This window comes from Peromyscus maniculatus, chromosome 21, assembly GCF_049852395.1.
Source record: "Peromyscus maniculatus bairdii isolate BWxNUB_F1_BW_parent chromosome 21, HU_Pman_BW_mat_3.1, whole genome shotgun sequence".
Classification (NCBI taxonomy): Eukaryota; Metazoa; Chordata; class Mammalia; order Rodentia; family Cricetidae; genus Peromyscus; species Peromyscus maniculatus.
The window spans coordinates 25,905,839-25,933,665 of record NC_134872.1 but is presented as its reverse complement, the minus strand read 5'-3'; the positions used below and the strand labels follow the sequence as shown (position 1 = coordinate 25,933,665).

General features: G+C 47.3%; 1 protein-coding gene and 1 long non-coding RNA gene across 3 annotated transcripts in view; one reads left to right on the top strand and one right to left on the bottom strand.

The window, feature by feature from the left end:
• The window catches only part of Srgn (serglycin), a 36,853-nt gene that overhangs the window by 7,067 nt on the left and 1,959 nt on the right, over positions 1-27,827 (bottom strand). Inside the window, exons 1-2 of one of the 2 annotated variants that reach the window (XM_015990481.3) lie at positions 8,445-8,463; positions 8,162-8,362 (exon numbers count right to left, since the gene is read on the bottom strand). In XM_015990481.3, the coding sequence (XP_015845967.2) occupies positions 8,162-8,362; positions 8,445-8,448 (205 nt within the window). In that variant the 5' untranslated portion in view covers positions 8,449-8,463. Of the gene's footprint in view, positions 1-8,161; positions 8,363-8,444; positions 8,464-27,827 lie in introns of those variants that run through there. The other variant, XM_006972726.4, reaches the window with a different exon arrangement.
• LOC143269888 (uncharacterized) lies at positions 4,245-8,280 on the top strand. The gene is made up of 2 exons (XR_013046665.1): positions 4,245-4,854; positions 8,073-8,280. It is a non-coding gene; the product is annotated as an uncharacterized LOC143269888 (long non-coding RNA).

Below are 27,827 nucleotides of genomic sequence, written 5' to 3'. Positions count from 1 at the left end.
AATAAATAAATAATAAAATTTAAGGTTCATTATGTATAGTGTTCTGCCTGCATGTATACCTGCACGCCAGAAGAGGGCACCAGATCTCATTATAGATGGTGCTGAGACTCCTTGTGTTTGCTAGGAATTGAACTCAGGACCTCTGGAAGAGCAGGAAGAAGTGTTCTTACACTCTGAGCCATCTCTCCATCCTCTTAAAACTTTAAGTAGTTAAAAATGAAGGAGCAGGGCTGGAGAGATGGCTCAGAGGTTAAGAGCACTCACTGCTCTCCCAGAGGTCCTGAGTTCAATTCCCAGCAACCACATGGTGGCTCACAACCATCTGTAATGAGATCTGGCACCTTCTTCTGTATACATAATAAATAAATCTTTAAAAAAAAAATGAAGGAGCAAAGAGAAAGTGGGACACCCCTTTGCACACACCGTCGATTCAGCATCAACAAATATCGGGAAAGTTGCAGAAAACACACACAAAGGGCTATTATGGTAGTAGATCTGGCAAGTTTTAAACCACATTTTCTAAAGTGCTATAATAACATTCTTCTGTGATGTACGCATTTAAAAGACTCTAACACAGAGCTGGAGAGATGGCTCAGGGCTAAGTCCTTACTGCTCTTGCAGAGGACCCAGGTTCCGTTCCCAGAAGCCACAGGATGGCTCCCAACCTCCATTAACTGCAGTTGCAAGGGATCCGACGCCCTCTTGTGGCCTCTGCAGGCATCAGGCATGCAAATGGTGCAAATTCACAATGCAGGCTAAAATCCCATAAACATAAAAAACAAAGAAACGAAAAAACAAGATAGGAAATCATGTTAAAAAGAAAAACAAAATGTAGGTTTTTGGAATGGTACCAAATGCTGATCACCCGGATGAAGGGGACAACGCTGGTCCCTTTCTGGGAGCAGACAGATTGGAGGGAGACACAGGCACCACTTACTACTGTTCTCTGGTTCTCAGTTTACTGTGTTTCAAATGTGAGTAACACTACAGTCAGGAGCTCCTGATTCAGATGAGATGTAAGTTTGTAAGGACAGCCAACACAAGCCTTTGCTCTCAGCCCATGTTCGATGCATTTTAACGCTTATTTTTCCCCTCTTGATTTTTCTCTGAGGCATCTAGCAAACTATGACTTGTATCTGGAAGGGGTAGGGGAGTAAAATGCAGGCTGTTGTCCAGCAGAGGGCGATGTCTTCCCACTTCAACTGCCTAGAGTAGCTTTGCTAATAAAAAACGTAGTATCAACTCCAGCTGAGGTTGAATGTTTCAGCAGAATTGTTTTGTTTTGTTGTGTGTGTTATTTTGTTTTTGCTTCTTTTCTTCTTTAGAAGCCATATTTTTTAAGTTAAAAAAAAAATAAAAACTGAGTACATGTTGGTTGAACATATTAAAATATCATAACATAGAATCAATATGAAAGTTACAAGTGTGATATTTTATACTGTTTTAAACCAATTCTTCTAAATTGTGCATATCTTGAACTCAAGTGTTAATTTAGACTCAGCATATTTCAAGTGTTCTGTAGCCACAGGAAGCTGCTGGCTGCTGGATGGGACAGGGCAGTCCCCTCTGCAAGTGGCTGATGCCCTATCGAAGCTGAGAGAATGTGAGCCTGAGGAAGTTCTACCGAAAAGCTAACTGAATGTTTTTACTTCCCCTACAGGGTTGAGATCAAAGCCAGGGCTTCAGGCAGCCTCTGCAAATGCCCTACCACTGAGCTGCATCCCCAGCCCATAAAACAAGAAGGCACCCCAGTCAACATCCACATCTTTCCATTATGGAAAACAAAACAAAATCAACAGCTTTGGCAGATTAGCAAAACAAATCACTGGAATAGAAAGATCCCTCCTAGAATTCAAGATAGTTACACACTGGGACCATCCTAAAAGCCACAGTTGTGGAAGTCTGTGAGTGAACTGTATAATGTAGAAACTGAATCTTACTGGAACTGCTTTAGAATTATGAAAGGCATTGGGAGGTAATCAGTTGGTAGAATTCTTGCCTAGCATGCACTAAGGCCTGGCTTCCTCCCCCAGCACTGTACAAAACAGATATGGTGGCGTAGATCTGGAATCCCAGCACTTGGGAAACGGAGGCAAGAGAATCAGAAGTTCAAGGTCATCTTCAACTACAAGCTGATTCAAGGTCATCATGAGCCACCTGAGACCCTGTCTAAAATAAAGAAATAAAAAATAAGAAATCGGGTTGGGATTTAGCTCAGTGGTAGAGGCCCTGGGTTCGGTCTTCAGCTCTGGGAAAAATAAATAAATAAATAAATAAGAAATCAAAGCCAGGCTGGTCACAAATGCCTATGAAACCTGGCACTTGAGGAGAATGGAAAGGTGGCCACAAGTTCAAGGCCAGTCTGGTCTACACAGCAGGTTCAGAGTTAGCCAGGGATATGTGAACTTGTGGCCCAGCACTCAAGAGGCAGAGACAGACAGATCTCTGTGAGTTCCAGGACAGCCTGGTCTACAGAGCGAGATCCAGGAGAGGCTCCAAAGCTACAGAGAAACTCTATCTGGAAAAAAGAAAGAAAGAAAGAAAGAAGGAAGGAAGAAAAGAAAAAACAAATAAGAAAGAAATCGAAAGTAGAAGGCATCCCACTCTAAAATCCATCCAGTTTTTACTCTAAAGAAATTAAAGGTATATTGGGCCGGGCGATGGTGGCGCATGCCTTTAATCCCAGCACTCGGGGGCAGAGCCAGGCGGATCTCTGTGAGTTCGAGGCCAGCCTGGCCTACCAAGTGAGTTCCAGGAAAGGCACAAAGCTACGCAGAGAAACCCTGTCTCGAAAAACCAAAAAAAAAAAAAAAAGAAAGAAAGAAATTAAAGGCATATTAAAGTAAAGAACACAGTTACAGATGACGAATTCCTGACATAGCTGTTCGTGGCTGGTGGGGGGGGGCTGTGAAGACATAAGGTTCTGATACAAGGTTCTGGTTCCTGGAGAGTATCTGGACTCTATCTTGCTGGACAAATCTCTAATGATTATCACTATTTGTTTTGTTTTGTTTTTATTATCCCAATGTGTGTGTGTCCATGTCCCAGGGATCCAAATCAGGTCATCAGGCTTGGTGACCATGGTCTTTACTCACTGGGCCACCTTGCCAGCCATTTAAAAAAAAAATTTTTTTATTGAAGTTTTTTTTTTATATAACAATGCATGTTGATCATATTCTTTTCTCTCCCTCAGCTCCTCCTCATCTCCTTCCCCATCCAGCTCCATGGCCCCCGTCCCCTGTTGACATGGTCTCTCTCCGTAGCCTTGGCTGGCCTGGAACTCACTATGTAGGCCAGGCTGGCCGCAAGATCATAACGATCTACCTGTCTCTGCCTCCCAAATGCTCGCACTAACGGTGCGCGCCACCATGCCCACACGTTTTCTTTTTTGAGACAGAGTCTCCCTACATAGCCCAGGCTAGCCAAGGACTTGCAATCCTGTCTCAGCCTCCTCCAGGGTCCTGGGATTGTAGAAATGCTCTACTATGTGTGTGGTGATCATAATTTTTCCCATGAAAGGGAGGCCTTCCGTTGCCCCTTCAAATGCCCCACTTTAGTGGACCTGCGGGTTGATGGCACAGTGGAGTCTTAGGGAGAAACCTGTCCCTCCCTGCCTGCACACACTCTGCACACACTCTCTCACTGGCTCCGCCTCACTCAGTATTCTTGGGAGGAGGCAAGCAGGGCAACAGCTCTCTCACACAGGCCTCCTCTCTCTTCACACTCCACCCACCACACCTCCCACCAGACGACAATTTACTAATTTCCTTTTTTGTGTGTGTGTGTGTGTTTTTGTTTTTTCCAGACAGGGTTTCTCTGTGTAGCTTTGCACCTTTCCTGGAACTCACTTGGTAGCCCAGGCTGGCCTGGAACTCACAGAGATCCGCCTGCCTCTGCCTCCCAAGTGCTGGGATTAAAGGCGTGCGCCACCCCACCCCCACCCCCGCTAATTTTCTATTCTTAATGGAAACTTTCTACGGATGCATGAGAAGAACTTAAACAAAAGGGAGGTAAAAAAAAAATGTCCAAAAAAAAAAACAAAAACAAAAAAAAACCCGACTATTCTGATTCATTTAAAAAAATAAATGGTAGTGCGTTAGGCAACTGCTGTTATCTGCGTTGGCGCTCCTTCCTATTGTCCTATCAACTGCACACATGGGCAAGCTTCCCCCGCCTGGCACCATTTGACAGGCTATAAAAAGCTCCCAGCTTGCTTTCAGTTTGCCCTCACCTCTACAGGAAACAGCAAAGGCTTCAGTGAAAGGAAAGGCTTTTGTTTTAAATAAAGAAAGGGCTGAAGAGACGGCTCTGAGGTTAAGAGCCCTGGCTGCTTTTGCCGAGGACCCGGGTTCAATTCCAGCACCCCCATGGCAGCTCACTACTGTCTGTAACTCCAGTTCTTGGGGCTCCGACACCCTCTTCTGGACTTCCTGGGCAGCAGGCATGCAACTGGTGCCCAGACATACGTGCAGGCCAAACCCCCTTGCACATAAAATTAAATTAAATTAAAGAACGTGTCTGATCCCCGAGTTGTCTAGAAGCTTGATTCTGACCTTGAAACTGAATGATTTACGAGCTCGGTGTAACAGATCTCGGGCATAACTTGCACGTATTTGGCAAGGGGTAAACTGACGTAAGGAACAAGTGAGGCTGCGGCTGTCAGGTCCAGTTAGTTCTTCTTCTGTCATAACTCCTCCTCATGTTGAACATGATGATCGTTATTGCACAGTGATTGTGAAATCACTTGACCAACAGCTGTGCACGAGTGGACCCGGCATAGTTCTTGTGAGTGTTGGAGGGCTAGCCCCAGCCCCTACACCACATCTGCGCGTGCACTTGGCATTTCGTCTCTCTGTGAGTATTTTGTTTTTAAGACAGGGTCTCATGTAGCCCAGGGCTTACTGTGTAGCTGAGGATGACCTCTAACTCCTGATCCTCTTGCCTCCACCTCTGGAGTGGTTATAGGCATTAAAAAAAAAAAAAAAAAAAAAAAAAAAAAAAAAAAAAAAAAAGGTAATACAGTGTAGGAGTGTCTGGCTTCATCAATGATCCCATGGAACCTATATTAAATAGATTAACCATTGTTCTTTTTTGCAGGGGTGGGCTTTCAAGGCAGGGTTTCTCTGTGTAACATTTAGCTGTCTTGGAACTTGCTCTGTAGACCAGGCTGGCCTCAAACTCACAGAGATCCACGTGCCTCTGCCTCCCTAGTGCTGGGACTAAAGGTGTGCACCACCACCACTACCACCACCACCACCACCACCACCACCACCACCACCCTGCGGCCATCTCTTCTTATCATCCACACCCAAGTTTCCATTACGTGGCACAGCATTTTACATGGTGATTTTAGCTGACTTTGTGGAAATAAGTAGTTTGTTATAGGACTTAGTTCTTTATGTAGGATTTATTTCATGTGAAATCCTAACCTACACGTGCCTCCAGTGTGCCAATATTTGGAAACACGGTCCCTGAAAATGAAGTTAAAATGAGACCGTGAGGGTGGCCCTCAATATGACTGGTGTCCTTCAAAAAAGAAGATAACGGGGTGTATGGAGGAGGACCCATGTGAAGACACGGGCACCAACATCTGAGCTAAAGAGAAAGGTGTCAGAATGTGGGCATCATGGCCAACACTGGGCTCTTGAGTTAAGACGCTGGTACTGTGCGGAAAATGTGTTTCTGTTGTTTTTTTTTTTTTTTTTTTTTTTTTTTTTTTTTGGTTTTTCGAGACAGGGTTTCTCTGTGTAGCTTTGCGCCTTTCCTGGAACTCACTTGGTAGCCCAGGCTGGCCTCGAACTCACAGAGATCCGCCTGCCTCCGCCTCCCAAGTGCTGGGATTAAAGGCGTGCGCCACCAACGCCCGGCGTGTTTCTGTTGTTTAGGCTACCCAGTCTCTGGTGTTTTGTTATGGCAACCCAGAGAACCAACACAGTAACCTAAGACCAAGAAGCTACAAGTCTGGTGCATTTGACCATCCAAAACCAGAAAGCTACAGACAAGCTGGTCTTCAAATGTTTGTTTAGAGATAAGGAGAAGGCCGGGGCTGCAGCTGAACAGACGGAGCATGTAGCTGGTGTAGCACGCACAAAGGCCCGGGTTCCCAGCACTCTACTGAGGTGGGAAGGCAGAGAGGGAGTGCTATTCATACTACCTGTCACCGCACAGAGTGCGTGTGACAAGTAAGGACATTGCCGTTGGGCAGCAGCTCACACTAACTCATGGCCAAGCACCGGTTTCCGTTCGTGTTCTGATAGGAGCATAAGCCGCCGCTGAGCCAAGAGCCCCTTGGAAACACCCTAGAGTTTTGGTTCATTCATTTTCTCCTTTTCTTTGTTCCCTTTCCAACTGAGCGCTAGATCAACAAGTTGGAAACATAAACGACAGCCTTGTCCATACCTACACCTTCCCCAGGCTTTCTTTCTTCGCTCCTTCCTTCCTCCCTTCCTTCCTTCCTTCCTTCCTTCCTTCCTTCCTTCCTTCCTTCCTTCCTTCCTTCCTTTCTTCCTTCCTTTCTTTTATTTTTTGAGATAGTGTCCTACTACGGAGCCCTGTCTATCCTGGAACTATGTAGACTAGGCTGGCCTCTGCCTCTTGAGTGCTGTATAAACCACCCGACCCGGCTCCTTCTTCATTTCTTGCTAATGATGAAATCTACAAGGTTTTGTTTTCAGTCGTTTGATCATCAGAGTCAGCGTGCAATGTGACATTTCTGGGAACTTTTGCAACTGAAAGGCTTACATAGACGTCTCTGGTAAGAGAGACACCCATGGCCAACAGGTCACCCGCACGTCTCAAACTCAGAATTCCCTGTCGTCTATCTGGGCAGAGCACGTGGCTACCGGGACTCATTACATCAAGCCAAAGGTTTTTCCCTAGAAGATCTGAGTAAACTTGTTCTCTGCGTCAAACAGAGAGCCGGGGCTCTAGCCCAGTGGTAGAGTACTTGCCATGTGTGAGCCCTGGGTTCGAGGCTCAACACCACAAAGCTTGCCTAAGTAGAAACAAGCAAGGTCACTTCCTGTATTCCTCCAACGTTAGCATAACCAGATAAAAACGAGTTTATAGTCTTTCAACATATAAGGGATTTCCGAGGTTACCTGTGAGGTTTTATTTCTGCCGGAAGGAAGAACAGGCTAGCTGGGAGTCACTTCGAAGAAACAACCCCAGGACATGTGTGTCACCATGACCCAACATTTCCTTCACCGTTTGTGGGAACTGTATGTTTTTCAGCCATAAACTCTGCTACCTGTTTATCAGGCCATGACCTTCCCCCCTCATTTAGAAAAGTTTCCTTGTATATGAAAGGAGAAGAATTTGTACTTTTTTTTTTCCTTACAAACTTTTTATTTTCATCTTCTTAGTCAAGAAAAGTTTTAGGGAGATTCAATGTGACTAAACAGCCCTAAATGATAACCAAACTTAAGGAGGGGTTACCAAATGGACTATTTTCTGAACAAGAGCACAAATGCTAACGTTCTTTGGGCTGATCCTAACACATTTCTTTGGGTTGGCTTCAGTAATGCCTAGCCAAAATGGAATGTTTGGTCAGAACAAAGCTAAGGACAAAAAGAATAACTAAGTTTATCTCAATTAGAAAAAGAAAAAAAAAAGCCCACTGTTAAAATAACAGGGCCATCAGAATGCATTCTGACTTAGAGCCCAGCCTCACTTAGGAGGTGGAGGCAAAAGTATCGGGAATTCTGGGTCATCTTCAGCTGTACAGCAAGTTGAAGGCCATCTTACACTACACGAGACCCTACCTCAAAGTGAAACAAAGATGGAATTCATGCGGACAGCTAAGGGATAGGATGATATTCTAGAACATTCCAAGATCACCATCATCTCTATAGATCAGTCATTTGGGTAATTTTCTATTTATTTCTTGAATTCTTTAAATGAATAAACCACACATCTTCATCCAAAAAGAGTACTTTTCAGTCATTCTGATAGCTTTTTAAGGCTGCCACATGCCTTAGAGTTTATTTATTTTTTTTAGACCAAACTCAAGTGAACTCACACTGAGAAGTTCAACTACCTTGACTCCCTCTTTGCCTCCTCTCCCACAATAGGACACCCTGCACCTTCAAATGGAGATGACCACTCATATAGATGAGGTTTTCATCTCAGAGAACCGGGGAGGAAGGTTCCTGGGCCTTACCTTGAACCGAAGATCCCCAAACCAGGATGAAGGCGAGAACCAGGACCAGCCTGCTGCCCACGGGAACCTGCTGCATCTTGACCAGCTCAGTCCAACACACCAGCCTCTCGATTAGCAAATGCTGCAGAGTACTCTCTCCGTCCCTTTCAGAAAAAGGTTCCAAAACCTCAGACCCTGCCCAAGAACACACGTCACAGTTTCCTGAACAAATAGAAAGAGATCCGCATCAACACTCAAAAAGAAGAAACAGAAAGCTGCAAAAAAAAAAAACAACTATTCATACCCATGATGAAACATCGGACTCTCCCCAAGCTTTTGCTTTTTGTTTTTTTCCAAAAAGTTTTGCTGTTCATCATTTGCATGTTAATTAAAATAAAAATAAAAAAAGTTTCCGCCCCCCCATCAAAAAAAGCCGAATCAGCATTCAGAAACAGTTTCTCCCCTTCCTTTCTTCAGGTAACGATCTAAACAGATGAGGGAGGACTCCGCTGTTTCGAGGCTGGTGAGATAAGGGCGCTCAGATGCCACCGGCTCATCCCACAAAGCACATCAAAGAGAAACACCGGGCTCAGGCGGGGAACCTTCTTCCTTCCACGCTGGATGCTCGCCCTCCGGGAACGAGTGTTCTCGGTTCACAGGCAGTTTCTTCCTGGAGTCCATCTTTTCATTGGATCTCAGGCTTTCCCTCTACCTCACAAATAAGTGAGGACTTGGGGTTTAAAAATCAAAGGTAGCGGGGAGGTGGTGGTCCACGCCTTTAATCCCAGCACTTGGGGAGGCAGGGACAGGTGGATCTCTGTGAGTTCGAGGCCAGCCAGGTCTACAGAGTGAGTTCCAGGACAGCCCGGGCTACACAGAGAAACCTTGTTTAAAAAACAAACAAAAACAAAACAAACAAACAAAAAATAAACCCACCACCACCAAAAACTTAGCATTTCTCTGTCCCTCTACCTCAACTCAACTGCTTCCCTGGGGGGTGAGTCCATTCATGTTTCATCTTTTGTCCTGTTTTGTTGTTTTGTTTTTTTATTTATGTTGACATTATGTTTTAGATCTTTCTGGCCTTGGGTAAGTCAGAAATCAGGAACAAGGGCAGGTTCCCCTCTCTGAGGGCTATGGGATATAAAAACACAGGACACACATACTCCTGTACATAAAGGACTAGGCTTTCCCTGTCCCTGGAGAGAGTACCTACCCAGTGAGTTTGGGGGCTGCCCTGTGCCACAGTCTCACAGGAAGGGTGGGTTATGCTGCATCTTTACCCAGGCAGCTTTCCCTTTCTTTGTTTGAAGGTTCAGCCACTCTCCATTTCAGGGGTGTCTCTCCTAGGCTGCTCAGATTCTTGCCTACTTTCTATTTCATGCTCCTACCCCTTGGCCATGCTTTGACAGAGGGGAGGAGTTTCCCTTCCTGTGTTCTGGGCTTCCCACTGATCCCTCGCCGTTTCCTGCTAAGGACAGGCCTCAGGATGTAACAGCTCGGGGGCCCCTGATGAGACAGTAGCGTACAACCGACTCTCTTCAGAAGCCTCTCAGAGCCAGGGAGTCCTGCACAGACCCGGCACACGCCCCGGGTGGAAAATTAGTATCTGGTGGAACTCCTATCTTTGGTTCCATTATCCTAACCTTCAATTATTAACCCCTGATAACAAAACAAAAGATCCTGTTAATACCTTCAGTAGGCTTCCCACAGCACCTCAGAGACAATTAGAAGTCCAGAGATTGTTCCACACCACCTACAATCACGTGGGAAGAGGGTCTCAGTGAGGGATCGCCAGATCAGGCTGGTCACAGATTCTTTTATTTGCTATGGGAAGAGCCCACAGCCCATGGTAGGCAGTGCAGTGCCCTGGCTTAGGGATCTGGGGTGCCAGGGAAGAGTAGAAGACGCCACAGCTCATGCTGCCTCGACTCCCTCACAGCAATGGGCTGGAAGTATGAGCTGAACTGAACCGTTTCTTCCCTAAGTGGCTTTTTGTCAGGGCACTTTATCTCAGTCACAGAAGTAAAACCTGAAGAAAGAGAAATTGCGCCTGAAAATGATCATCGGGGGATTTTTCTCACTTGGAGAACCCCACCCCCACCCCCACCTCCAGTCTCTGAGTCATGGGAATATGATTTACTTACTTACTTACTTATATATTTATTGAGGCAGGGTCTCGGGTATCCCCAGCTGGCCTTGAACTTGTCGTGTAGCCAAGGATGACTTTGAGCTCCCGAGCCTCCTGCCACTGCCTCCCATAATCTGGAAGGCTCCCGAGTCTCTAGTGCCCTCCGCTCACACTGCTGGTGTCAGTGGCCAGACCCGTTCTAGAACACAGTCGCCCGGAACCAGACTCCAGAGACAGGTGAGCAATGAAGAGGAAATAAGACTAGTGTGTGAAAAGGAAGTCTTTCTGCGAGTCTTTATTGCTTAGGGGTATCGGCTAAACATTTCCATGCAGGCTGATCAAAGACAGATTCGCTCTAAATAACCCGAGGCTGCGGACGAGACTAGTTTGATCATTGCTGAAGCTGAGACATTTGTTAAAGATCGCCTCTTTAAAAGGGGTCTTTTACCTACCTTGAGTCTGCCTTGGTGGGAAACCCCCTCCTGATTTTCTGATTTTAGATGTATGTTTGTTTTTGAGATGAGGTCTCCATACATAGCCTACCCTGAAACTCACCGGAATTCACCAGGTAGCCAAGGCTGACCTCAAACTCTCGGCCATTCTGCCTCCACCTCCCAAATGATGGAATTACAAGTGTGCATCACTATACCCAGCTCTTAAATCCATTCATTACTTTTTTTTGGAAAAAACTCGGGAAAATTTAAATGACTGTTACCTTGAATCTAGTAGAATTTGAAATATCAGTTTCTCAGCACTTAGGGAGTAGGGGCAGGAAGACCAGGAGTCCACAGCCAATTCAAGGCGGGCCTGGGCTGCCCGAGATCCTGGTCTCAAAAGCAAAAAGAACAAACAAATAAGCAAAAATGCATGCCAACCCCAAAGTTATTGAACTTTCAAGGGCTAAATAGAGCCATATAAGAGCCAAGTGCTGAATATCACTGACCTGAGTGACAGGGGACAGGGTCCCCTGGGAAACACTCAGGCACAAGGGAGCAGAAGCAGACCCTTTGAAAAGAAGGGTCTCAAAACTGGCCGAGCACGCTAACCAATGACCATAACCCCAGCATTTGGAAATAAAGGCAGGAGAATCAAGAGTTTAAAGGCAGCCAAGTGTGGTGCTGGACACTTTTGATCGCTGCACTTGGGAGGCAGACACAGAAGGATCTCTGTGAATTCAAGGCCAGCCTGATCTACGCAGCAAACTCCAGGACAGCCAGGACTATGTAGAGAGACCCTGTCTCGAAAAACAAAGAAGAATTTGGGGGGCCTCCTGTATTACCAGAGATCCTGATTCAAAAGAGTCTTTTTTGAGCTTCAAAGCTCCGAACTTTTTTCCTAAGACACGTTATCAAGCTAGTCTGTAATTGCTTTTGTGTATCATTAATTATCTTTTCTAATTAAAAATCAGTGAGTGATCACTGGGGAAAGGTCAGCAGTGGGAGGTTTTCCAGGAAGGACTTGAAAGATAAATCCCTTGTCGTCCTCTACCCCAGAGATCACAGAAACCGTGCCTGGCCCCGGCAATCGCCAACTGCCCACAGCACCCAGCATACTGGGTCCCTCTTTGTCACTGTTTGTTGCTTTTCTTCAGACTCTGTGGCACCGTGTAGGCCCACTGATAGCCTGTAGGTTCCAGCCAGTCCTGTAGCTCATCAGATGCACTTCCTGCAGATTCTAAGCTTCCTCTGGGATAAGCAATCCATCCACGTTCAAGTTCTCAACTCAGTGACTGGCCTTGAACTCATTACACAGCTGGCCAGACTCAGAGCGATCCTCCTGCCTCTGCCTCCTGAGCGCTGGGACTGAAGGCTTGCACCACTACACTCCGTCTTTTATTTTTTGAGTAAGGGTCTCTGGTAGTTCAGGCTGGCCTTGAACTCACTATGTATCTGAAGAGGATCCTGAACTCAACCTGGTATGTGCCAGCCGTACCCAGCTTTATCCATAACACAACACTGTCTAGACTTCACAATTCAACCTCACTCCTGTTTCCTTCTCTGCTCAGAAGAACCCAAAATTAAGCTCGCAGTACCTGGCATTGCCAGTCACGGGGGAAGAAGGAAGTTCTCGCTCCTTAATGTGTAACCACGGAACATCAAACCGTTCTTCAACGGCCTTTTCATTTCCATCTCCAGAGGCTGACCACATTGACCAATAAAATTGCTACAGTTTGCTTGGTTCTTATTTTACGCTCGACTCTAGGCTCCCCCACCCCCTTGTCTTCGTGGCAAACGTGAAAAGGGACAGACTCATCTAGTGAAATGCTACTTAGAAATGTAGCCTAGGGTGTCTGCCTAGCATGCAAGCGGTCCTTGGTTCAATCCTCGGCAATTCACACACCAAAAGTCAAGGAGATAGTCTGTCTCTTTGATGGCAGCCAAGGTAGATTTGCGCTTGCCATACAGCAGGCGAGGCTGGCCTCTTCATCTCTGCCTCAGCCTCCTGAGGGCTAGGATTCGAGATGAGCAGCAGCATGCTCAACTCACAGTAAATTAAAACTTAATGCCCATTAAACGATAAGGGAATCTAAAAACTGGCTGCTTCTGATTTGTAATTAAATGATGTGTCTTTTGTTGACCCTTCTTTGATTTTAACTGCCCCTCTCAAACACTTAAGCTTGCGGATGGCCTCAGCATACCTCTGTCCAGCCCCCACCCCCACCCCCACTCCCAAGACACTGGATAAGTTCTGCCTGAGTAATTGTGGTCTCACCCGGTCTAGTCTTGGCTTCAGAGCAGTTGTTGACGTCTTGAGACAGGGTTTCACGTAGCTAATACCAACCTTGAACTGGTTATGTAGCCAATGCTGGCCTTGAACTCCTAATCTTCCTGAGTACCGGAAGTACATACCGCTGCCCCCAGCTTCATGCCGATTTTCTTTCGGTGGTATGGTTTTGAATATCATGAGCTCACTTAGCTATTGATTTTAAAAGGTCAACAGTTTCCAGACAAGGTTTTTCTCAAAGATCGTGTTTGGAGAAGAGCTGCCTCCCACCCGACCCCGGACTAGGAATGACCTTAGGGTCTCACACACTCTAGGCACACACTGTTCGGCCGAACAGTATATTCCCAGCCCTACTGTCATAAATTTTATTGGACAAAATTACCTATCGTATTAGTCACCTGACAAAACACCCGAGAAGATTCTGCTTTCTCTCATGTGGATGGTTGTATGTGGACATGTGTGTGTGCAAGTATTCATGCATGTGTGTGCAAGGGTGAGGAGGCTCAAGGTTGACACCAAGTGTCTTCCTTGACTGCTCTTCAGGTTATTCACTGAGGCAGGATCTTTTTTTTTTTGTGGGGGGGAAGGGGGAGGGGATTCAAGACAGGGTTTCTCTGTGTAGCCCTGGTTATCCTGGAACTCACTCTGTAGGCCAGGCTAGCCTCGAACTCATAGAGATCTGCCTGCCTCTGCCTCCCGAGTTCTGGAGTCCAAGGCAAGTACTTTAACCACTGAGCCACCATCTTCTTAGCCCCCAGAAAGGTGTTTTTTTTTAAGATTATTTACTTTTGTTTTTCATGTGTATGAGTGTGTGCCTACAAGAATGTATGTAATGTGCACCGTGTGTGCCTGGTGCCCAAGGAGACCAGAAGAAGGCATCATCGGATCCCTTGGATCTGGAGTTATGGAGACTTGGAGCCGACATGTAGAGACTGACCCAGCCTCCCCCTCCCCCAAAGTCATTTTGATAGAATACAAAAAGTTAACCTCACAGACAGCGGTGGATCACACCTTTAATCCCAGCACTCAGGAGGTCGAGGCTGGCAGATCTCTGAGTTTGAGGCCAGCCTGGTCTATAGAGCGAGTTCCAAGATAGCCAGGGCTAAACAGAGAAACCCTGTCTCAAAAAAAAAAAGTTAACTTAAAAAAATTCTTTTAAGGGCTGGAGAGATGGCTCAGCCGTTAAAAGCACTGGCTGCTCCTCCACAGGAGTTGGGTTCAGTTCCCAGCACCTACATAGGTGGCTATGACTATCTGTGACTCCAGTTCAGGAGATTTGATGCCCACCTCTGGCTTCCACAGGCACCAGGCATGTATGTGATACATGTACATGTGTGTGGGCCAAACACTCATACACATAAAAATAAATTAATTAATTAATTAAAATATTTCAATAGAGAGCAAGCCTTGGATAACCACCCCCAACCCGGGGCCCAAGGAGAATAAAGAGGTCATGTCAGAGATGAGCTCTCAGAAACCACCCATAAAACAATTGTGGTGAGGGCCGTGAACACAGCTCAGTGGCAGAGTATGTCAACCTGAGACCTGGGGATTGGCCCTCAGCATAGTAATAATAACAGCTACGATTACTATTATTTACCTCAAAGCAGTGTAGCTGGGAATCACTGTAGCCAGGGAGGCTGAGGAGAAAGAATATTTGGGGGCAAAGCAGTCGCGCTCTGTCCCGAGTGAAGTGTCCTTTGATTTTGGAACATCTATGGAAGCACTCACGTTAGCTCACAGGGGTAAAAGTGAGGTCCCTTTCATTTCAAGTTTTTCCCCAAGGACTTGGAGCTAGGGAAAGGAGACGACGTACTTCAACAAACTCACGAGAGATTGCAGGAGAGATGTGAGGCTATATCTTAAAATGACAGATGGGGAGATGAGGAGTGAGGGGGAGGCCCCGTCCTCAGTCAAGCCGGGATTCGCCAAGGCACATCCTACCTCAGAGAAGACCAAGGAGGGATGTGCTTGCCTCAAAGGGCAGCTCTCTGGAGAGAGGGGGTGAGCGTGCTCTCCTTTGGGAGTGGTGGGGTCGGGCCGGCAGAACGGGTCTGTGGAATTTCTAAGTGTATTACAGTTTCCGAATGTAGAGCCGCTCACCCGGAGTAATGTGTACTGAGTGTGTCCAGAATGCTGGCACACGCTCTCCCCACACACATCTGCTACCTTTGCCTAATGAGGTCACTATTAGTTAAGGAACTCGAGTTCACAGGGCTCGCTGAAGACTCAGACTCCGAAGAACGCCTTCCGGCAGGTTCCGTCTCAATGGCTTTTAAGCAACGCCGCTTCCCAGGTTCCACACCGAATCCCAAATGTCTTCCCATCCCTTATAATCCCCACCTCACTCCCTTAGTGTCTGCTGACATTCAGTGAAGGCATGGCCCTAGAATTTGCAGTGTGTGTGTGTGTGTGTGTGTGTGTGTGTGTGTGTGTGTGTGTGCAGGAGACATGAGTGTTGGCATAGGCACATGCAAATATGGATGCCACAGCCCACTTGTGGAGGTCAGGGGACACATTTCAGGAGTCAGTTCTCTCCTTCCATCATGTACCCTAGATATTGAATTCAGGTCGTCAAACTTGGTGGTAAGTTCCTTTACCCACTGACAAAAATGATCATATTCACCAAAGTGACATTTTAGAATATGTTTGCACCATGAAATTACTCAGGTGAGCCAAGTAACATGCTATTTCACAGTTTTGAAGTGAGGTTTTAAAAACTTATTTATTTTCTTAAAATTTTTTCCTTGATTTTTGAGATAAGGTCTTACTCTTTAGCACAGGCTGGACCTGAACTTGTAGCAATTCTCCTGCCTCAGACTCCCAGGTGCTGCTGGGATTACAGGCATGAGCCGTCACACCCAGCATATCACATTTTCAAGGGAATAATCCAATTGACCCCCAAAGGACAATGACTCCACTCACGACCTTTCAACTCTATGATGCTATGAACATGGAATGCACTCCCCAGGAACTGAATTTCAAACTCTGTGAGCAAGGTATGTGACTCTGTATTCTCCAGCAGTGAGCGAGCTGTGACTCACAGTGAGCTTACAAGCACAGACGGAAGTGAGGAAGACTCCCCGGTGAGCTGGGGGGTGGCAGGCAGTAAGTTTGTGATGGGTCAGTGGATATCGCACAGTAAGTCACGAAGCACCCATGCCTTGTTATTATTGCCAATGTCATACAGTGGACCTCGAACCCATTCCTCTCCAATTGATACTGTTGTTCAACATTTGCATCTTTTTTTTTTTTTTTTTTTTTTGAGACAGGCTTTCTCTGTGTAGTTTTGGTGCCTGTCCTGGATCTCACTCTGTAGCTCAGGCTGGCCTCGGAACTCACAGAGATCCACCTGCCTCTGCCTCCCCAGTGCTGGGATTAAAGGTATGTGCCACCACCACCACCACCACTGCCTGGCAACATTTGCATTTTTTTTTCCAGAGCTGAGGATTGAACCCAGGGCCTTGCGCTTGCTAGGCAAGCGCCTCTACCACTGAGCTAATTTCCCAACCCATAACATTTGCATCTCAATAGAGAATGAGAATCATTGCAAGATTGATGGTGATCGTTTTAAAATGTAGTCCTCAAGGCAGATTTTAGTGCGGTGGGTCACATCTGTAATTCAAGCACTTAAAACCTGAGGCATGACAGGAGGATTGTCATGAGCTCGAGACCACCTGCCTATAGTGAAACCCTGTCTCAAAGAACAACAAAAGGCTGGTGCACATCTTTAATCCCAGCACTTGGGAGGCAGGGACAGGTGGATCTCTGTGAGTTAGAGGCCAGCCTGGGCTACAGAGCGAGTTCCAGGACAGCCAGGGCTACACAGAGAAACCCTGTCTTTAAAAAAAAATATCCTCATGCTAAGCCTACACATTTAATTCTGCCTCCTGGGAGGCAGAGGCAGGCAGGTCTCTTTGAGTTTGGGGACAGCCTGGGCTACATAGTGAGTTCCAGGCTAGCTAGAGACACACTGTCAGACCCATCTATTAAAAAAAAAAAAATGACAAGACGGGTTGAGGTAGAGGACTGGGTTAACCAAGGAAGGAAAAGAATATTATGAGTGAATAAGAACTTGCTCAGTGTAGTTTAGTTTAAAACCTCAATATTCCATCCTGGTCTACAGAGCAAGTTCCAGGAAAGCCAGGGCTACAGAGACAAACCCTGTCTAGAAAAGACAAAAACAAATAAACAAACAAAAACTCAATCATGGAATCATAGAGCTTATGTAGGATCCTTTGCATTTCTTTTTCTTTTTCTTTTTCTCTTTCTCCTTCTTTTTCTCTTTCTCTTTCTTTTTCTTTTTCTTTTTCTCTTTCTTTTTCTTTTTCTTTTTCCTGAGACAGGGTTACTCTGTGTAGCCCTGGCTGTCCTGGAAATCTCTTTGTAGACCAGGATGGCCTCAAACTCACAGAGATCCTCCTGCCTCTGCCTCCCGAGTGCTGGGATTAAAGGCGGGTGGTACCACCACTCAGCTGGCCTCCAACTATGTAGCCAAAGACGACTTTGAAGTCCTGATCCTCCGACCCCCACCTCTCAAGAGTTGGGCTTACAGGCTCGCATGCCTACACAAAGTCTATGCTGAGCTGACGATGAAACCCAGAGCTTCCTGCATGCTGTACCAACTAAACTACATCCCTCTAATCCTTAGGCATCATTTTCGCACCTATGATGCAGATAAGGAAACTGAGTCACAAAAACGTTTCAATGCAATTGGGAATTGATGTCTGACAGTCTGACCCCAGACCTCCTAGGGCCCATTTTTGTGGCCCTTGCATGAGCTCTCTTTGTAGGAGGAAGGGATTTTCTTCATCAGTCCTATTTTTCCCAACGAGTCCATCTCACCTCTGTCCTGGTAGTGAAAACCCAAACATCTACCTGGCATAAGGCCACACACCTTTAATCCCAGCACTTAGGAGGCAGAGGCAGGCGAATCTCCGGGAGTTCGAGGCCAGCCAGGACTACAAAGTGAGCTCCTGTCTTAAAAAACAAAGCAGAACCACCACCCTGTCTGTCATGAGCCAGGAGAGCCAGAGGGGAGCTAACCAAGGCATGTGCCATTACAGGGTCACCAGCGGCTCCTCGGTGGGGTCAGAACACACCAGTTTCCCTATTATCCAAAGGTTAAGACATTTGCTAGGTTTGGGGGTTTTGGGGGGGGACAAAGACACCCTCACCCCCAAGTATTTGCACAATGCTTTCTAAACCTTCCCAACGGACAAATGACAGTTAGCTGCTCGCAGAGGAACCTTCCCACAAGGCAGCCTGTGTGGTGTAGTGGAAAGGGGGCCTTCACATCTAATAAAACTAAATAAATATTAACTTGCAGCCCTAGGATCAACCAAGAGCCTTGTGCAGGCCACGGAAGCCCTCTCCAGGGAGCTCCAGGCCTGGCTCTCACAGGGTTTTCCCTGACCAGAGACTACCCCCTGCCTGTCTTTTCCTCAGACCAAGTCAGATGGCTTTGCTTGTAGTAAAGTTCACAAGTCTCCATACAGGCTAGTGAGGTGGTGAGCTTGCCACCAAGGTCGATGACCCGAGTTGATCCCTGGAACCTGCCTGGTGGAAGGAGGGGACCAACTCACACAAGTTTTGCTCTGAAATTACACACACACACACACACACACACACACACACACACACACACACACACAAAGTCTCAACATTAGCAGGCTGAGCATAATATCTCACACTTGTGAGGTACACATAGAAGGATCAGGAGTTCCAGGCCATCCTCAGCCACATGGTGAGTTTGAGGTTAGCCTAGGCTACATAGTGAAACCCCATCTCAAGAAAACAAAAAAACACCCTGAAGTTTCAAGACCTCGAGTGGTGTCATTAGTCCCATAATCCTAATTACTCAGGAGGCTAAGGAAGAAGGACTGAAAGTTCAAGGCTTGCCTGGGCTACAGAGTGAGTTCAAAGCCAGGTTGGACAACCTGGGGAGACCTGGTGTCTCAAAAGAATAAAGGGCTTGGGATATCCTGTGGTAGAGGGCATTCCTAACAAGTGTGAGGTCCTATGCTTAATCCCCAGTACACACACACACACACACACACACACACACACACACACACATATCAACACACACATATCAACACACACACACACACATCAACACACACATACACACAATACACATACATAATACACATATGTACACACATGTACACTCACTCGCACACACAAATGTTCACACACATACATACATATGCACACACGCATGCACATATATGCATCCACACACTCCCACATACATGTCACATTACTAAAAGCAATTACTCTCAAAAGATGCCACGCGGGCTGGAGAGATGGCTCAGAGGTTAAGAGCACTGGCTACTTCTCCAGAGGTCCTGAGTTCAATTCCCAGCAACCACATGGTGGCTCATAACCATCTTTAATGAGATCCAGTTCCCTCTTCCAGCCTGCAGGCAGAACACTGTATACATAATAAATAAATAAATCTTTTAAAAAAAATGCCATACATATTGCCTTATTAATGGCACTGTTACAGTCACTAAGGACACCCAAGGTCAGCAAGCAAGAGGTCAGTGAGCAGCCCAATATTTGGAGGCAGGGCCTATATGGCTGTCACACAGCCCAGGCTAGCCCAGATCTTCCTGTTCCAGCCTCCCAAATGTTGGGGTTATAGGCTCTGGGCATCTCCTTGCATCCAGACTACTGAGGCCCAGGAGACAACAAACAGGTCATGTGTACTTGTGAAAGAGCCGGGCTGGGAGCCGTTTCCACAAGCCACATTGGTCGGCTTTCCGTTAGCCCAGGGCTTTGCGCAGAGCTGGTCCGGGATGGGGTAAGTCACCCCACCCACAGGGCAGCCACACACAATGAGCATCTTCCTCCCTTCCTCTGGCCCTTTCTCAGAAACCTTATCTTTTGGGTGGCCCCCTTCCTGCTGTTTATGTTGGATTTTATTTCTTGCAGCCTCTGGCTGCTTCCCAGACCTGGAAGGCTTTATCCACATCATCCCAACATCCATCTTCACCCCTCACCATCTTCAAACCCTGGTTGAAATTGCACCTTTTTATGGAAGCAGGCCCAGAAACCTCACAAATGCTTTGACCTCTCCCACATCCTTCAGGGGAGCCACAGCCCCCTAGCTTTCCTCCTCAGCCTTAACCTACAGCGTTAACCCCTCACCTGCCACACCGTAGGATGCCTCCAACACGAAGAAGGAATCTATTGCTCACTGATGTGTTTTCAAAAGCCTAGAAGAGTCCCTGCCTGCTACAGGTGCTCACAAGCACTAAAATGGTCTAGCCTGTGCTTAATGTCCAGAAATTCATATGCCAGGGGCCTCAGGGCAAGATCAAGGAGAGTGTGTCTTCCACACACACCCCAGAGTGCCTGACATGCAGGCCCCTGGGCTCACAATGAACTTTAGTCTGTATAAAATGTTGGGGGACCTGGGGATATAGCTCGGTGGTGAGCACTTGTGTTGTGTGCCTGAGGCTTGGGGTTTGATTCTAACACCCGAGGAGTGTGGATTAGAGACCGCTTTTCCTATTGCAAATACACACAAGTGCTGTATCAGTTAAGTTAAACCCTGAGTCCAAACATCTTTTATTTTTAATTATGTTTATATATGTGTGTTTGAGTGTGGGTATGTGCTTGTCCCTGCAGGACCCCAGCAGCCGGAGGCACCGAATGCCCTGGAGCTGGAGTTACAGGCGGCTGTGGGTCACTTGACAGGGGTGCTGGGATCTGAGCTGGGGTCCTCTGGAAGAGCAGGACATGCTCCTCACTGCTGAGCCATCCGTTTCTTCTTCTGCCACATGGGGCCCCGATATCAGGTTGTTAGGCTTGGCAGCAGGAACATTTTCTCACTGGGCCATCTTGCCAATACCACACCCCCCCAACAACCATCTTTAGGTTTTTTGGTTTTTGTTTTTGTGTTTTTTGGTTTTTTTTTGTAGTGCCAGGTATCATATCCAGGGCCTCAGCAGTTAGGCAAGCCCTCTGTCCCCAGCATCCCTAGCTCATATTTATTTATTTATATATTTATTTATTTGCTTGTTTATCTATCTATCTATCTATCTATCTATCTATCTATCTATCTATCTATTTATTTATTGTGTATACAGAGGAGGGCACCAGATCTCATTACAGATGGTTGTGAGCCACCATGTGGGTGCTGGGAATTGAACTCAGGACCTCTGGAAGAGCAGCCAGTGCTCTTAACCTCTGAGCCATCTCTCCAGCCCAAAACTTTTTTTTTTTTTTCCAGACAGGGTTTCTCAGTGTAGCTTTGGAGCCTGTCCTGGATCTCGCTCTGTAGACCAGGCTGGCCTCGAACTCACAGAGATCCGCCTGCCTCTGCCTCCCGAGTACTGGACCACCACCCGGCCCCCTAGCTCTTTATACTTCTATTTAACTCCAAAAAAGTGGACTACAAAGACAATAAAGTGTGTGGCATGGTAATGTTCACCTATCATCCCAGTCTCAGAGAATCGCTTCATGTTCCAGGTCAGCCGGGGGCCATACCCTGTCACACAAAAAGCAAGAAAACAGAGAAGGAAAGGAAAGAAAAGGAAAACGACACCCAAAGAGTAAACTCAAATAAACTTCCAAGCAGGTGCAGAAGAGCCCAGTGCGGTTTGTCCGGACCCTGGGGATCCCTGGGCACGACCTCGCTGCCCGGTCCATAAGCAGTAGGAGGAGCACCTAGGTATTTCTAACGCTCTCCTCGGCCCAGGACAGGAACCCAGCCCAGGGAAGGAGTCAGGTCCCCCAGCTTCAGAGAAGAATTGTTGGGACTCCAGCTCCCGTGAGATTGTTTTCAGGCCTGGAAAGGGCATCCCTCCTGCCCTCTTCCCTCTCCACAGGTGAAGGGCAAGAGAAAACAGGCCGCTTTTTGAGACAGGAGAATTCAATCCGTTTTTAAAACAAAGCCTTGTTTAGAAGATTAACCGGCAGCGGAATGTAACCAGAGGGGCCTTTGGAATTTCTAACTCCAGGAGTAACAGAGCTTCCAGAAAGAGAAGAGGCCAGGCATGGTGGGTGCCTCCCTCTGAACTCCCAGGCTAGGGTGGCCAAGGCGGCACCTGCTTGGCTACATGAGGAATCCGAGGGTAGCCTGGGCCGAATGAAACTCTGTCTTTAAAACAGAAAAGAAAGGAATGGAGTGGGAGTGGGAAAGATACCAAGGAAAGTACTGTCGTTTACAGAACCAAGACTTGAACCCTTTTCTAAATTGTGAATTGTAACATTAGAGTCAGAGGATGTCTGTGGGGACTGGAGCTTCCGGGGAGACTTCACGGATTCCCTGTGATCTCAGGCCTTTTTGTGTCAATTTCTCCGCCTTTTTGTTTGTTTTTTTGGTTTTGCTTTTTAGAAACAAAGTTTCTCTGTGTAGCCCTGGCTGTCCTAGAACTCCCTTTGTAGACCAGGCTGGCCTCAAACTCACAGAGATCCGCCTGCCTCAGCCCCCCAAGTGCTGGAATTAAAGGCATGCGCCACCACCGCCGGGCCTCCCCCACACCTCCTTTTTTTGGGGGGGAGGGTTCTATCTATTATCTTTTTTAGGAAAGTGAGGACCTATTTGGTCCTCAGCCGTATCTGCCAGGTTGACCACACGTCTCCACGCGCTTATGAAGGGGCTAGGGTTGAGGCTGACTGACAGGAGGTGGGAAGCTGGAGCATGCCCAGCTCTGTTTTGGAGGCTGGGTGTAATTAAAATCACCCACAGAAAACCAGGGCAGACTCTGTTTATCTTAGCACTTTTCACAGATGAATGCATTTCTCTCTCTCTCTCTCTCTCTCTCTCTCTCTCTCTCTCTCTCTCTCTCTCTCTCTCTCTCTCACACACACACACACACACACACACACAAATGAATGCATTTAACTCTCTCCTCATCCTCCTCTCCCTTTCTTTCTCTCCCTCTCTCCCTCTCTTTCTCTCTCCCTCTCTCTCTCTCCCTCTCCCTCTCTCTCTCTGTCTCAAGTCCTCTGAGACAGATAAAGAAGCTGAGAGTATAATCTGACCTTTATGGTGATAAAGCCCAGAGGGAGCGCGCTAACTCAGGGCCTCCCTGAACAGAGAGGAGTCTAGACCTGTCAACCACCCAGTAGCCAGAGCTGGCTTGCTAAAGCCTAATAGGGGAGCTGGGGAGACAGCTCTGTTTGCAAGCACGAAGACACGAGTTTGATCCCCAAAACCCACATTAATTTAAAAAAAAAAAAAAGGCTGGGCAGTGGTGGCGCACGCCTTTAATCCCAGCACTTGGGAGGCAGAGGCAGGCGGATCTCTGTGAGTTCGAGGCCAGCCTGGGCTACCAAGTGAGCTCCAGGAAAGGCGCAAAGCTACACAGAGAAACCCTGTCTCGAAAAAACAAAAAACAAAAAACAAAAAACAAAAGCCTGGGCTTGGTAACCCGTGCTTGCGACTCCAGCACTGAGTAAGTAGAGACAGGCAGGTCCCTGGGTCTCACCGGATGACCGGCCACGCTGAACCTACAGGTTCCAAACCAGTGAGACGCTGGCACCAAAAATAGGTGGCTAGAGCCTGAGGAACTACACCCACTGCTGCCCTCTGACCTACACACACACACACACACACACACACACACACACACACACACACACACACACACACACGTTGAGGGGGTGGATATCTTATCTGCCCCCTCCAAACCCTTCACAACCGAAGCCGTCTAGACAAACACAAATACTTGTGCAGAAATGTCCAGGTAGGCCTCTTAATCCTGCCCGGACAATGCTGTGGGGAGAGGCTATTCTGTTAGCGCCCCGGGATGGCATCTCCTATCCTGCGCTTGTTTGTACGAAACACAGATAGGGAAAGGCCTCCGGAGGGTGTGTGCCAGAAGCCCCAGAGAGGTCCAAGTCCAGAGATAAGGAGGGCCTTGAGACACCTGACTGCTTCGGTCAGCTCCCCACACAGGGTGATCATTACCTCAGGGCAGACAGGCCAGATGAAGCTTGGGCCATCCTGCTGCCCTGCCCATGCCGGGGAGACGGGAGCTGGGCTAGCTTCTTGTGTTGGCTCTGTTAGCTTATAGATGTCTACGCCCCTCCACCTCACCACGCGATGGCCGCACATGAGACCCACCAGAGCAGCCATTCACAATCTGTGGGTCCTGACCGCTTTGGAGGGTCCAACGACCCTTTCACAGGGGTCACCTATCAGATAGCTTAACATTACAGTTCCTAACAGTAGCAAAATGACAGTTATGAAGTAGCAATGAAAATCATGTTATGGTTGCGGGGGTCACCACAACGTGAGGAACTGTATTCAAGGGTCACGGCGTCAGGAAGGTTCCGCACCACTGCACCAGAGCAAGGACTGTCTGAACCCAGGACAACTAACTCCATGTGCCTGGCCCTCAGTATGTGCCTGAGGCTCAGACATGGCTGGATCCTTGACTACAGACACTATGAGGACAAAGTGCTTGGAATCTGTCACATGAATGCCCCGAGGAAGCTAATGAACTTACCTGAACTCAGTGTCAATTAGCAATTAGCCCCCTCTTCCTCCCAGCTGTTAGGAGGGTGGAGCTGATCCTGTTATTTTGAGACAAGGTTTTATGTAGCCCAGGCTGGCCTCAAACTCGGTTACTACACACCTGAGAATAACCACCGCCGCACACTCCTGAGGCTCCCCAGCGCTGGGATTGCAGGCGTGTTCCCCAACCACCCGTTAATGCAGTGATGGCGATCAGACCCAGGGCCTTCTTGTACGGGGTGGTCGAAGCCCAGCTGCGATGCCTCCCAGCCCCTAGAAGAGTTGGCGTGTGGTGCCCTGGCCCGTTAGTACCAAGTGACAGCAGCTCTCTCCCTATTAGCACATCTGCAAGGTGCTAGCCTGTCTCACAAGGCTGTGGGGGTGCCGCACGTACAGCCCTCGGGAGGCAGAGACAGGCAGAGCTCTGTGATTTGGAGGCCAGCCTGGTCCAACACGCAAGTTCCAGAATAGCCAGAGCCGTTACACAGAGAAACCCTGTGTGTGTGTGTGTGTGTGTGTGTGTGTGTGTGTGTGTGTGTGTGTCTGGTGGGAGGGATAATTGAAAAAAATTAATTGAAAAGAATTGACTTACATGAAGCCAAGATGATTCTTGGTTCCTGTAATTCTGGTTCATATGCTGGAAATTACAAACTGGGTGGGCTTCCCTGAATTTATTTATTTATATATTTATATCTTAATAATATATAAATATATAAATTTATTTATATATTTATTTATATATTTATATCTTAATAATATATAAATATATAAATTTATTTATTTATATATTTATATCTCCATGGGTGGGCTTCCCTGAATTTATTTATTTATATATTTGTTTGTTTGTTTACATTATTGAGGATGAACATGCTAGGTAAGCAGTCTTACCCGTAGAGAATCTCTCTGTCTGTCTGTCTGTCTGTCTGTCTCTCTCTCTCTCTCTCTCTGACTCAGAGATGCCCGTGGAACACCTGCTCTATCCAGGTCTGTCAGCCAAGCACAGTGGCTCATAGAACTCACCATCCCAGTAGACTTCCAAACTGGGAATGCCAGCAGGCCATTTCATTTCAATGTGAGCGCACCTCGAAAGACTCAGGGATGGACCCCGCTGCAGGGACTCCAGTCTGCGGGGCCCAAAGAAACTGAACTGGATTTATTCGTTTAGGTTATTGCAAACAGGCTCTCTCTGCACAGTGCTGGCTAAACTCAAACTCACAGAGATTTGCCTGCCTCTGCTTCTGCCTCTTGAGTGCCGGCCGGGATTAAAGGCACGTCCCACCAGGCAGGGTGAAATTTTACATTTTCAGTAGCACAGAAGGGTTTGAAGAAGTCCCGACCGCCAGTCGAGCTGAAACTGCCTCTCCATAAAGAGCAGCCTCTGACCACGGGTGGCTGAGGGAACCACCCACCTAGAGGTGAATTCTCTAACCCTATCGGCTGGCCAGGAAATCCAGGCCTCCCAATGCCCCACCAGGGCTGTGCCCTGCACAGAGTGGAAAGGAACCTCTGAGAGGTGGACCCGTAGTTCTTATCTCCATGTGGAACAATGCTTCCAGTCTCCTCAGATAATAGAAATAAGAGCCCAGGGTGTGTGTGTGGGGGGGGGGTACCCGTAACCCCAGCGTCCTGGAGGCTGGGGCAGCAGGATTATGAGTTTGAAGCTAGCCTGGGCTACATAGTAACTACCTTTAAAAGGCATAGTGGTGCACACCTTTGATTCCAGCACTCAGAAGCAAAAGCAAGTGGATCTCTGGGAGTTTGAGGCCAGCCTGGGCTACACAGTGAGACCCTGTCTCAAAGGGGGGGGGGCAGGTATCAAAGGAGGGATGGAAGGAAGAAGAGAAAAAAAAAAGGAAATAAGAATACACGTTCACTTACTCTACTAAAGACTAAAGATTGCCTTGGTAAGCCTTTAGTCCCAGCACTCAGGAGGCAGAGGAAGGTGGATCTCTGTGAGTTTGAGGTCAGCCTGGTCTACAGAGTGAGTTCCAGGACAGCCAGGGCTACATAGAGCAACCCTGTCTCAAACAAAATAAAACAAGAATCTGTTATAGAATTTTAAAAAGGTTACTAGTTAGAAACTGAAATACCTGTGTGTGTGTGTGTGTGTGTGTGTGTGTGTGTGTGTGTGTCTGTCTGTCTGTCTGTCTGTCTGTCTGTCTGTGTGTCTGTGTGAGTTTTCTCTCCCTATGTGTCAAGACCCAGGACCATCTGTGAACATACGGTGGGATATCCTTAGTGGTCAAAATTGCCCTGGAAGTTTCCACACACCGAATTCCTTTATTCTTTTTCTCCAAGGGTGGCTTCAGTGTCCGTCAAGCTTTGGGGACTTGCCAAAGCATTTATCACACAGGGTCACACTGTGACAGTTTACTGAGCCTTAGCATGCTCTGAGGGAAGGACGCTGGACCCATCTCTCTGCTTAGAGTCCTGGGGTCTGTAAATAAGGAGCTCTCTCTAAAGCTTCATCCTGCCTCATCTTTGTTAGATGAGGGATGCAGAAGAAGTAACTCCAGGTCCATGAACACCAGAAACCCCAGTGAGCCCAAAATATGGTTGTTTCATTGGTTTTGTTTGGTGGGTTTTGGTTTTTGTTGTTGTTGTTTGAGATAGGGTCTCATTCTAGCCCAGGCTAGCTTGAACTCTCTGTGTAACCCCAGCTGGTCTCAAACTGGTGACTATCCTCCTGCCTCAGCTTCTCAAGTGGGGAGATTACAGGTTTGAACTTGGTTTAGAATTATACACAAGAATGTCCCTGGGTTCCTGGGGCCCACTACCTGAAGTTAGTCACCCCAAACCTGGATGCACATCAGAACCCCTTGAGGGACTCTGGGGACAGGACAGACAGGATCCCAGGATAAAGTTACACCTCTTTAATTTGTCCTTCTTCCTCATAAATTTCCTGGTGGTCGGTTGGAATATTAATTTATTTAGGTGCTGGAGACTGAATCCAGAACTGTAAGCAAGATAGGTAAGAGCTCTACTGAGCTATATCTCCTCAGCCCCTTTCTTAAAAACAAACAAACAAACAAAACAAAACTCTGTGTGCCTCTGAGTGGCTGGAATTTCAGGACAAGGACATGTGTGGCTTCCCTGATGGTTCTGATATTAGCCAAGATTTTTGGCCAAGGCTCCTCCTTGGACCAGTCAGGACCTAGGCTCCTCCCTCTAGCACGCTATGCCTCAAACAAGATCGCACAGTGTCTCTTGGCTCCCTACCCCGCGGCTCTCTCCACTCCACCTTGCACAGATCATCTCAAGTGTCCAGGGTTAGGGCGTGGATGGCCACCTATTCTCCAGCTCTGGTTCTCACACTTGATGCACACTGGGATTAAAAGTAACAAAAGGCCTGG